Genomic DNA, 13,159 nt, shown 5'->3' with positions numbered 1-13,159 from the left:
TTATATTCAATAATGCTGAATGAAAAACAGATGCCATGTTTCAAAATATGAGCCAAAATAGCAAGACTTGAACAGAAGCCATTATACGACCAAAGTGGTATCCATTACTGAAAACTGTCGTCCAGGTCTGGTGGTTATTTGCAGCTCTGACAGCCTGTCCATCTGTGAAAGGTAGCAAGGCAAAAGCCAGCCATCCTGGAGAGCAGTGCCAGTCCATGACCTCAGGCAGAGTTTCACACCTTTAGGGTGTTCACTCAGAGGGCACGCCTGCTCTGTTCCAGGGATGCATTTAACTCAAAGTTCATTCTCTATAAATACAGTAATGTATTGATTTCATATTAATGCAGTTTGCTTCCAGGTAGAAACAACATGTCATAGCCCAAGTACCCCTAGGTAACTTGTCAGTCCAAGAGACTCTAAATCCTCATTTCCAGGAGCAATGAAGGCCTGAGGTAGAGCCAGGTAGACAACTCTGTGTTGTGCAGAGAGATGGACATCTTTGTGTTTTAACCACGTAGAACTAAAATTTTACTTTAATTACTCATGAGACCCAGTGCTCATTGTAGGCCTCATCTGTACTGCTGATTAAACAAGGGCCAAGGAGCAGCACCTGGCTCCAAGGGTATATGACACTGACGTGTGTCTACACTGCTTAGCAGCACCCCCTCTAAACCAGATCTGTTTTGAAGAAAGCTGTTTAGAATAGTACAAAACTGAGCTAGAGATCAAGTTAAAAATCAGTGGGCATCATCAGGGTGGAGAACTCAACACACTCCCTGGCTGTCTCCCATTTAGCAGTGGAGTTAGTCTCAGAGGATGCATGTTTATTGAGAGAAACCTAGCTAGGCAAACACGGTTCCATTGAGACAGCTCAGGCTAGATAGAAAACTGATTTCTTTTCTGTGGGAGGCTATGAAACCAGTGGTTGGTTGTTGTGGGCAGGAGGGAGCAGTATAAGTATCTCTCCCGAGTCCACTTTTGTTCAGTGGTTCCATTAGTGACTTGGATAATGAAATAGCGAGAGTGCCTATTAAATTTGCAGGAGATATAAGGCTGGGAGGAATTGCAAGTACACTGGAGACAGAACTGGAATTTAGACAGATCTTGATGAACTGGGAAATTGGTCTGGAAAAAAGTTAGATAAAATTTAGTATGGGTAAGTGCAAGAAAATGGGTACTATGAAACTGCTGGGTAGAGAGCAATTGGCTAGATTCTTCAGAAGAGGATTTTGATGTTATTGTGCATCCCAAGATGAACATTAGCTATCTTTATAATCCTGTTGTGAAAAGCCAAATGCCATACCCTAAGATTGTTGAATACAGGTTTGGAAACTGTATTTGAGAAGGCTATGGACCATCGTTAGACAGTCCAAAAGATAACAGCAGATATTATTAGAGAAACTTAGAGAAAATGTGACTTCTGGACAATGTTGAAAGCATCGGGGTTATTAAGTTGTAAAAAGATAAGGGTACTGGTGGGGAAAGGAATGATAAAACTTCATGTAGATTAAGGAGTGGTACAAATATGAAGGTAATAATCTATTCTCCATGTTCCTAATAGACTGGAAAAGAAGCTATGGGCTTAAACTGCAGCAGGAAACTCAAGCTAGATTTCAAGAAAGCTTTGTAGTAGTAAGATTAGTTAAGCAATGCTATAGGTCTTGTAACCTAGGGAGTTGCAAAATCTCCATTTATTTAAGTCTTCAAAATCAGGTTGGAAAAACATCTGTCTGAAATGGTGCAGATATAATTGAGCATGGTTTAAAGAAGAAGGATAGACTTGAGTGAACTCTCAGGGTACTTCCAGCCCTGTTTTTAGATAATGTTATGGACATATTTCATACCTAAATTCACAGCAAAATAACAAATGCCACTCTAGGTAGTGTGTATATATATAAATATATATATATATATAATTTTCAAGATGAGGCAGTCAATATACAGGTAGCCAACTTAGACACATTCTTACTTCACAACACACACCACAAACCTGTGATGTTTCTTGCTTTTCTCTCTTGTCCTTAAAGTCTCTTCATATGGCTTTCTCAGTTCACCTCCAAGTTTCCTGCAACTTGCAGAGAACAAGGAGATAGAGATCTTCTGTGCATCCGTCTTACATCAGAAGTTGTGTAGATGCGGTTGTAGGCAAGGTGCAGGCTTGCTTGGACTGAATAATCTTCTAATCCACAGTAAATGCTACTCGTTACCTTAACTCCCTGCCTGGGGAACTCGCTGATCACTTGGAAAACTGTTACAAATGTATTTTCCTTCTAAAGCACCCTTTTGAAGTTTTCCCAGGCAGAGTTAAAAAACACAACAAGCAAATAAAAAAGCAGCCAGAAGGTGCGGAGTTTTTGATTATTACCTATCTAACTGCTTTCTAAAGGAATCAGAAATTCCAGGAGATGGCACACTGCTTCAAAGCATGCAAAGCAGTATACACCAATAGAGCTGAAGTTGCATCAGAGGAAAATGATGCTCTCTGCAGTGGCTGGCTGTTCCTCAGCATCTCTGTCTGTTACTTGGTTGGGAAGTAGATTAACTGCACCCTGATAAGGGACTTAGATTTCATTTTATTCTTCACAGCCCTTCCTGGCTTTTTAGAGAGTTGACCCTGTCTGTGCTTCTTAGTGAGCTGAAGACAGAAGAAAAATTAACACATCATCTATAATCTGAGTTTAAAAAGCAGTTAGAAAAAAGAAATCCTTTGAGCAAGCATGTTACTGCTTTTGGGATAAAACAGCTGTATATATTTCATACTGGCACATGCAAAGGCCAATATGTGACAGGGTGACATTCCTTTAAAATATTTCTTATTTCAATTGTTTAATCTTCTCTCTGCTGACAAAGCTCCCTTTTTCTTCTTGTGTAATGAAAGTCTCTGGCATGTTAGTCTATTTGAAATGACAGGCAAAAGTAACAAGTAAAATCAATTCATTGTCACCGGAGCATCCCCAAGTGTTTAAAATGGAATGTGAGTTGAGGAAACAGGTGTATGTTAACCAGTTAGAAACCAAAATCTTTTGCTATTGTTGTTTGTTTTAAGAAAACAGGAAGGATTAATTTAGTGAAGTTTCATTTATCGGATTCAATTAATAGATTCATTCCATGAATAATTGAATTTATATTCAGAATAGCTACAGTTGTAGATGTGTGAATGATGCTGGTTCTCTGTGAGTGAATAAAAGAAATTGAAGACAAGGCATTTTAAAAGGCATTAGAGAAGCTAATTATGTGATTATTCCATCTTTGGAGTTTGAGAGAGAGTTTCTCTGTTTTGAGACAATTTTGCCTGCTCTTCTAGCTGACTGCATTGCAACCAGGGAGATTTTGGAGGGTTGATTGTTTTTTTCAGTTTTGTTTTTGACTTTGATCTTCAGAGCAGGGGTGCTCAGTGCCAGTGCTCTAGCTTCAAGGCTGAGGTTTTCCTTTTCTGCTTAGCTGCTCACCTTATCCCAAACATCAAATCTCAAACCAGATTTCTCTGAGCTGTGTTTAGCATTCTTATATGGGTGCACGTCTGTCTGACTGTCCCAGTCTCTGCCATTGCAGAGGGGAACAGAGCAGTGGCATTTCAAGCAGGAGATCTGCAGTATTAGGAGTGGCTTCCAAACGCAGCCATATGTCCCTTTCATAAACCATGGCAGTCACTGAAAAAACCGGTGTAAATTTAACTGAACTGCTGTGAAAGTTTAGCAATAAGGAAGTCTGTAATGTTTAGCTGTTCCTAAATGCTGTATCAACATTCCATGTTAATAGGTGGTTTAGAAGTAACTTGTGCTAGATAGCTGCATTAATGAGTGGAGCCTAAGTGCCTGAGACAGCCTAGTCTGTTTGACTTTCAAATTAACCCTAGGAAATGCTGCCTCATGAATATTAAAATTCAGCCTCCTGTGCCATGATCAATACATTATTTTTTATGTATGACCTCACAAAGATCCAGCCTGTCAAGTTATGGGCATTTGTCCAATATTCTTGTGTAAATGTCAAGATAGATGGTTCTCAAAACCTGCTTTAATATTTCACATAGTAATAGAGGTGTCTGCCTGCACTGACCTCTTCATATCAGAAGTGGAAACCCAGGGAAATGCTTGCTAAATGGGACAAACTGACTTGGCATTTTCACAGGAGCAATGAGATTGGCTAGAAAGTACAAAGATCCCTTATGTCGAGCCTAGATAACTGCTAGCTAAAGCCAACCAGTCGCCCCAGAAAAGTTAGTCTCCATGGAGGAAACAGAATATATTCTTGTAGAAGCAAGTAGAGGCATGCATTTGTATAATGCCAAGGAGTTAAGTATTTTAGTAAGAAGCACATTAACTTCCGATGCCTTCAGCACAGACAACTATAACTGGGCTAGTCATATGGACACTTCTGTAGCTGGTGGGGAAACAGGTATGTCCTATGGGCCCACTGCAATGTATGTGTGTCAAAGAGGGCAGAAGAACCTTGCCTTAGAAGTTACCTTTTCTTTGTGTCATCTCTGAAGGGAGTCAAGATGACTGGCTTAAGTACAGGTGTTTTCACTCTAGAATTCAAAAATGAGATGAGATGAACTCTCCTCTTCCCCTGGCTATAGGATATGCCAGCTCAAAAGTAGAGAAATGCAGTGACCCATTTGGCAGCTGAAACTAGCTACCAGTTCACACTGGAGAGGTGTTTAATGGTATCTCAGAAACATCCCTTATTTATTTGGAATTCACTTTGAAGGACTACATATTCCAATGCTTTCAGGTCAACCTGCCTTTTGAAATGCTAATCAGATGAAATTGGCCTTTATCACCAGCAGATATTTGTATATCAAAGACATTCCTTGCACATTTTCTGTCAGTCTCAATCAAGTTTAGATGACACTGATTCATTATTTTTAATGCTGATTCCTAGTAAAATCTTCTTTTCTACATCATTAACATTTCATTATTTTTAGCCTCGTGTTAGTTAGCCATTACCATGCTCAATATTGCACAGGGAAGTGAGTAGTATTCATTCTAGTGGTTCATTACCCCTCTATTTTTACATACAAGAATCACAAAGCCCATGTTAGAAATAAAACTGGCTATATTGAATATTGTAATACTGTTAAGGGCTGATGAGTTTCTCTTCCCCACCAAGAAGTGGAGCTGCCTGTGGAGGATGTGCTGAGGTGCACAAAGCCCACATCCCCTGGAGGAATCTATATAATCCTCTGAACCATTCCTTGCACAGGTTGCTTCGAGCAAACAGCAGAATGTAACACTGATAAGCCAGTGCTGCATAGCAGCTGGTCGGCTTCACTGCAGCCCACGGCCAAGGCACTTGAGTGACAGTGCAAGAACAGACGGAACTGGCATTTCTTCCAGCATTTGTCCTTCGCTGCTAATGCAGCTAAATAGCTGAGATGACCTTCTGCTGGGAAAATTTGAATGCAAGTAATTTTGTGATTAAACAAAGCTAGACTTGGGGGAAGTTTGAACAGCCTATTACAGAACACAGTTTTATTTCTTGATTCTCTCCATTACTGAAGGAATAAGCCACCAAACCCAAGGATAAGGAACACCAGCGCAACAGTTCTAGGTGACCAAAGGCATACCTTGAGGAGTAAACTCCAGATTTCACAGCAGATGCAGGACTGCACCCTATGTTGGAAAGGTTTTGTGTAAACCAAAATCGGTTTGTCAGAACTATTGATGGTAAAAATTTGTCAAATATGTTCACTTAAATTGTTTATCCAACCCTGCAAAAACAAACAGACAGATAAAATTCATAATCTGAACAAAACCAATTTGTAAACAAGATCTAGGCCCAAATTCACTGAATATAAATTGATTCAAACAAGTTACTGTGTCTGCTCTGTTTATTGCCATCTGCCATCTGTTTGGAGCCACTCGAAGTACCTTGAAGTAACTGGCTTTGTAGCACTCAGCTTAGTAGACTTTCTCCAAATGCTGTTTATTTCAATCTGGAAATATTTGTGTCTCCCAACACAGGTAATCAGCGAGTTTGAAGCCTCTCCCGACTCATTTTCCTACAGAATCCCCAACCTGAGCCGGAATCGCCAGTACAGCGTCTGGGTGGTAGCAGTGACTGCTGCAGGAAGAGGCAACAGCAGTGAGATTATCACTGTGGAACCGCTAGCTAAAGGTACAGTGACAGCACTTTTAAAAGCAATCCAGAACTTTACAATGCTAATTACTGTTATAATTGGCACGTGGCTTCTTTATGCCTCATTACTTATTGAGAGTGGGGGTTGTCAGGAATAACTTTAATTCTCTCCAAAAGTTGGGTGACAACTCTCAGCTAATCACCTAAGCTTTTGCTGTAGTCAGCAGAGAATGATGTGCTTCTCTAGGGGGTAATTCATCCCACCTACCTTAGAAGGAAATAAATTGCTTTTTGTAGCAATTTTTATCTTCTTTTGTTGGGTACAGAGGGTTTGCAAATGATCCCCTTCCCCTTTGAATGCGTCTTCCTTTCTTTTCTTGCCATACAAGATAACTTATTTATCATTCCTCTCCTTACTAATATTTCTTGTTTACTCCACAAATGCTGTCTTCTGTATAAAATGGTCTGATTAACATATCTAATAACTCTGAACAATTGTTCTCAACTTGCATTAGCTTTGAAGTTTGCTGCTTCTATTTCAGATATGAAGAAGGGATAATGTGCCTCAAATCTTGCATATTTTTTTCTAGCTGTATTAGTTGTTCTATTAAAAGATTTTGCTTGGGCCCATTAATTCTGCTTTACCTGTACTGTGAGATGTGATGTTTACAACACTGTAGCACTTTAGCTTGGAAATAGAGACCTAACATTTCAGACAGCAAAGTGAGAAGAGCCCCATCAGTATTCAGTCTTTGCATGGGGTCTTCAGACTGATGTTGGTTTTTTTCCCCACTCAAAATTGGTAACATCACAGTATGTGCCAGTATGAACAGAGTATTGAACATGTCCCTAAAGTTGCAAAGTTAGATGCATTTAATTGACTTTAAAGTTTTAGAAACCTGCTAATTATTCAGTCATGTGGCTAATGATGTAGTAATGTAAAATAAAGTGTCCAGTGCTTCATGGTGACAGATATTTTCTAAAAAAAGCTTTGCAGAACCTCAGCCAAATGCCACCAACATGACATTACTTTCTGCATGGAAGAGCGTATACCATCACTGTAGGAAAGCTTGCTATTCCTGCCTATCTAGGTGGTTGATAACCAGTTTGATGATGGTAGATTAACAATCTGAGCTATTGTCATGGATGGCAGTGATGGTGTTTGGAGAGTACTATTTCAACATATGACATAGCTTAGAAGTTGCACATAGGGTTTCTCAGGTTTGTGATGGGAGCTTTCATGACTTTTCTTTGCCCCTTCTCTAGACTAAAGTTTTCATCATATGAGATGGATATTTTTCAACATTACTGTGAGAAGCCTCTAGTAACTACTATGTTACTACTGTAGGTCACCATGGAAGATTTATCAGTGTAAAAACAGGGAGAGTCTAGCAAGGTAAAGAGGCCTCAGTTGGAACAAGCAGGGAAATACGTGCTCCCCATACCATTGCTTACAGGGGTTTTTCTGTCAGCTGAGAAGAGCCACCTTCACTCTCTGCTTCTTTCTTTAGAAGGACAGTATAAAGCATCCAGTCAACATTAGTCAACATTATTCTCCAGTATAAAGTCTACACTACACGATGCTCAGGACAACCCTCTCACATGCACTTAGGACTGAAAACGTGATGAATAACCCATTGCTGCAGGTTGTGATGGACATTAGGAGTACTGATAGACAGCAATTTTATGAACTTTGGATGTTAGTCAGGTTAGAAATTACTGTATCATGTACCAGATTTCCTGTACAAATGCATCACTATGCATCACTGGGCCTTTTAGAGAGCTGGGAGAAATTGGTGATCAGTGGTAAGGGCAGTTGGATGCACAATAAAAAAGAACGAGCAAAGCTAATAGCCTTGAAGACCTTTCTTGCCCCCCAGTACATCTGAGTCAAGTAACACATCACAGGGTTAGAAGCAGTTATAGCCAGATTTTGCCACAAGTCTCCAGTGAAAGAACATCCTATGGGCCATTATTGTGAAGTTGTTTGCTTCCTTTTTTTCTCCACTTATTTCACAGTAACTGTCCAAGTAATGATACCATCATGACAGCTAATGCGAGTTAACTTTGAATTGAATTATGTCAACTTAATTATAACCCCTTTAAGAACTCCTCTGAGAACAATGAGAATGTCTAGATAGGGGTTTGATGTGAAATGGATAGTCCAATTTAAATGAAAGCTTAATTCAAGTTAACATTCTTTAGCATCTCCGTTTCTCAGAACAGATTGTTACTCTCTGTAATTAACTGACAAAAATAAGCAAAAACCCCCAACAAACAGAAAATAAGCATTGCAATGGAAGTTCAGTCTCTATGTAAGCAGGCTATGCCCCTGCCCATCAAAACTGCTTCATTACTGACTTGAAAGTTGTGGGTTTAGCCTGTCAAATATATCTATGCCATGGTTTAACCCCAGCCAGTAATGAAGCACCACACAGCTGCTTGCTCACTCCCCCCTCACCCAGAGGGATGGGAAGGAGAATCGGAAAGGAATGTAAGACTCAAGAGTTAAGAACAATTTAATAACTGAAATAAAATGAAAATGAAACAGCAATAATAACAGTGACAGTAATGGTTATAGTGAAAAGCAGGGAGAGGGGGAGAGGAATGAAATCCAAAGACAAGGGAGAAAAAACAGCAAGTGATGCACAACACAACTGCTCACCACCCACTGACCGATGCCCAGCCGGTCCCCCAGCAGTGATCTGCAGGCCCCAGCCAACACCCACCCCCAGTTTACACACCGAGCATAACACCCCATTGTATAGAATACCCCTCTGGCTAGTTCAAGTCAACTGTCTTGGCTGCATCCCCTCCCAATTTCTTGTGCCTCTCCAGCCCTCTGGCTGGCAAGGCCCGAGAAACTAAAAAGTCCTTGATACAGCATAAACATTGCCTTGCAACAACTAAAAACATCAGTGTGCTATCAACACTGTTCTCACACCAGATCCCAAACACAGCACTGCACCAGCTACTAAGAAGAAAATTAACTCCATCCCAGCTGAAACCAGGACAATCTAAAAGACAGAAAATCTTGCATGTACCTTGTCATGGTCATGGAGAATGGCATTTGCCAGCAACACGACGATAACAGATCTAGACCCATGGCAATGTGATCCTCTGGGAAGAGCTCTCTGACTTTAATGTTGAGTCTCACCTGCTCTTGTAGACTACCTGAGCGTTAATGTTGAACAGGTTTGCCTCCTAGTCTCTGTTGCTTTTTGTGTTTTAAGTTTTTTAAGAACATATGGGACTCATATGATAGTACACACACCCCACTGGTCTCTCTTTAATGGCTCATCACGCTGGAATACACAGGCTATTCTTCTGTGAGAAAGGAACTCCTGACCCAGGGTGTCCGCTGATGGCTCTTCTATCTGGATTAAGCTGAGCTTAAGTGAACTGTCAAAATTCCTGTTCAGTTTCCCTATACAGTTTGCCTTTAAAATTCAATTTTTTTAATTGAAAAAATAACAGAAGTGTGTTATGGCCTCTTGCAAAGAATTTCTGCCCATTTCTTATTTTGTGACAGTAAGTGTAGGTCATTGGATTAAAAATTCAAACAAACATGCAGAAAACCACATGAACATGGGAGTGCACTATTCCGTGAAGGCATCTCTTTATCTTCAATTAATGATGGGGTAATCTGCAAAAAGTAGGAACAGACACAGTTCTAATCCAGTGCCGTGTCATCTAACAGAAGGCTAGTGGGTAGTGGCAGGCGTGTGGGTAGCTTCGACAACAAAGAGATGAGCCCTGCAGCTGAGTTGCCCGCATGCTGCATAGAGCTCCCTTGGCTCCAAAGGGAGAGGTCTGTGAGATCCAAGGTATTTTAACCTCATGAATGCCCGTTAGCATTTCAAACCTATTGCTTTCAGATGAATTTCACTAGACTTTTATTTTGTTTCTAGTTTTCTTTTGTTTGTGTACCTGTTAGCAGTTTCAGAACGTTATTAGAAGTTTAAGCTATAAAGAAAATTGGACTTAAGAGTTTTCATGCTGTTTTACCATCTCTTTTATAAGCACTCAGCACATGAAAGGAATAAAGTAATCTATAGAAAGCTGGGGGTACTTTCACAGAAATAGCACAGCATGCTTTTGTAATGTACACTTCTGAGTTACGGTGTGTGATCTTACCGCTGGATTAGGCTTCTGTGAGCTTCGTGTTACTTCCACACATCACAGTAAAGTGGGACACACAGGATATTGAAAACCAGGACCTACAACATAAATTTAGTGCTTTAAAACTCTGAAATCCTGATAACCTATGATTTAAGGAAGAATTCATAAAGAAATAACTATCAAAAATAAAGGGATATCACAGAAAGGTTGCTAAGTGGTGCCAAGTCATGCTGAAGCCTTCAGCAGGATTCCTGCACTACGTATGCTTTGTCATAAAGTAACTGGCAGCAGCTGGAAATAGCTGGATATTTTGAGAAACACTGGAGAAGTGGAAAAGCCAGGGAGAAAAGGATTAATAGTTCATTTTAAATGAGTTTTCAGGCTTCATTTTACAGAGGGAATTGTGCATGGAACAGGAATTCAAGTTTCTAACCACTGTTGCTCAGAGTGCACTGCAGCTACTAGGAGCAGTCCAGACGCTTACAGATGTATTTTGCAGATAGTCACAGCTGGCAGCACCTCCTGCTGCTTTTGAAAGATGGTATGGGTACCATCAGGCATCCCCTCCAACAAAAACCTGGCATCACTGAAGACAAACAAGCATTCTAACAGTAATTTCAGTGGAGTCAGCATTTCATGCCATGTGTCTGGGTAGAAAGCATTTTTCTGTTGCAGTTAGCTTGGTTAATCAATCCATGGCTTGTGCCAGTATCGGCCTGTGTAAATCTTGTAGAAGACAGGGCCTTAGGAGTGCCACAGTGGAAAAGAAGGCTGTGCCATGAGACTTACTGACTGACCAGTGTCTCTGTATCATTCTGGTGTACGACCCCCTCAGGGCAGCACCCGCTGCAGCACCCTCCTGCCCGGGCTAAGCATCAGAGCTGCCAGCAGGGAGCCAGTGGTCTGCAGATGCTGTTTGGCCTGGACAGGACGTCTTGGTGCTTGGCTGTCAGGAACGTAATGTTTTCCCATTACCTAACCTTCCCATTGCCTGGTACCCTAAAGCTGTAAACAGCTCCTTCTTGTGTTTTCAGTTAGAATTTTGACCAGAGAGAAGTCTCTCCACAAGCTTTGTGTTCAACAATGCTTGAAGATAACATAGGCAACACAGTCCAAACTGATAATGTAATCTATGAAATCTTTTATTTTTATTAATCTTTCAAGTCCCACTGCAGCCTACTAAATCTAAATTATTTCCCTGAATTCTTCAAGGCTTGTTCTTTTATGCATGATTTTTTTTTTTTTTGAGATGAACTATCCTGGTTATATTTAATGCTAATGCTCATTTTCATGTTTTTCTAATTGGTGCAAAATGAATGATTAAGTATAAATTCTGATCAGTGCACATGGCTGAAGTAGATAAGGATTAAAAATACAGTATTTTGTGTACCTGCATTCAGTATATGCCTTTGAAATGTGTATTTAGAGGCCAACAAGAAATTTATTTCTATCAAGGGTTATTCTTGAGTAATAAAGTATGAAGAAGCTCTAACACAAACCTAGTGTTCCTGTATATTGTAAACTGAAACTACAGGAATGATATTTGTGTTGATATATTTAGGTAATATGAGAGCTGACACAAATTAAACTGACTTAAGAGTTTGTTCATATTTGTGGACTTCAGATAGACTCTGCAATGTACTAACATGTACATCCATGAAAGTTTATTTTGCTTAATACCATAGCTGTTGTAATGGTGATGTGCAAATAACAGAGCTTGTGTACAATGCTGTCTACTGTGGACACTTCTTCCTGGAGGTTTAGAGAGAAGCATCCCTTGGACATAATTTTTGTCCATAATTTCTACTATGAAGTAAATAAAAATTAGTAAGGATGATCAATAACTAGTTTTTTCTGTTTTTTCCCCACAAGGGCTCTTCCAGTCCTCTGCCTCATCTCTCTCATAATTGCTTTTCTTCCAGATACTAAAATTATAGCATTTGTGCTTGAATAAATAGCTGAAATTATGAGTTAAAAGGAATTAGTTTCCTAAAAGTACAACTTGAAGCAGATTGGTTTGGTTTTCCACACTTAATTCTGGATGTGTCTATTTCCCTTCCAAGGGCTGTATGAATGACCAACTAATTTCAGTCTTTTTTGCTGTCTCGCTCAGCTCCTGCCAGGATTTTGACATTCAGCGGCACAGTGACAACTCCTTGGATGAAGGACATTGTCCTCCCTTGCAAAGCTGTGGGAGACCCAGCTCCAACAGTCAAATGGATGAAGGATAGGTAACCAGCAACTAAATGTATAGCTCAAATAAATCCCATTTGTTTAAAATCCTGAGGGTTGCAATGCAGATGATCCTGGATGACTGTGTGAGGAGGAGAAGGACCGTTTGCAGGGACTGCACACAGTTACGGTAGAAAAGGAGTTCAGAAATTCCTTGAACTAAAACTGATTGGCTGTGGTGATTGGAAGGTATCAAAAGGGAGGAAAAGTTACAAAGAAGGGGTAAAGGTAAACATTCAAAACATAAAACCTAGGAGTCTCTTCTGTTTTAACTTCAGGCACACTGAATAGTTTCAGTCTGAGAAAGTGATATGTCTGATGTGTTGAATTGTGCTGTGGAGTGCAGTGTACATGTCTTGCACGTATCTTGTTTTCTGTTACTCCATTTTGATCTTTAGTTTCACAGTTTGACAGAGTCACTTGGAAATACACATGGACGATAATTTTCCTCTGAGCGCTGTGTAAGCAGCGATACTGCAATGCTATGAAACCATCTTGTGCATTGCTGCAAATAGCTATTATTTTATAAAGATGAACTTTGTAGCCAGGAGTTGCCTTTTATTCTGATTTTGGCACTTTTATGAAATATACAATAATTAAGGAAGGAGTGAATTTCCATTTTCAATCAAATTGGGGCCAGGATATGTGTGTTCTTTCAGCATATGGCAGGTGTTTCTCAACAGAAAATATTACTTTGCTGTCTTTATCAAAAAGGACGCCACCC

General features: G+C 40.0%; 1 protein-coding gene across 2 annotated transcripts in view; it reads left to right on the top strand.

Annotated features, from left to right (window-relative positions):
• DSCAM (DS cell adhesion molecule) overlaps positions 1–13,159 on the top strand; it is a 470,648-nt gene that overhangs the window by 402,179 nt on the left and 55,310 nt on the right. For both annotated transcript variants that reach the window (XM_055702437.1, XM_055702438.1), the window contains exons 21-22: positions 5,967–6,120; positions 12,317–12,434. In XM_055702437.1, coding sequence (XP_055558412.1) covers positions 5,967–6,120; positions 12,317–12,434 — 272 coding nt within the window. The remainder of the gene's footprint in view (positions 1–5,966; positions 6,121–12,316; positions 12,435–13,159) is intronic.

This window comes from Falco cherrug, chromosome 2, assembly GCF_023634085.1.
Source record: "Falco cherrug isolate bFalChe1 chromosome 2, bFalChe1.pri, whole genome shotgun sequence".
Classification (NCBI taxonomy): domain Eukaryota; kingdom Metazoa; phylum Chordata; class Aves; order Falconiformes; family Falconidae; genus Falco; species Falco cherrug.
This window is presented reverse-complemented; position numbering and strand designations above follow the sequence as displayed.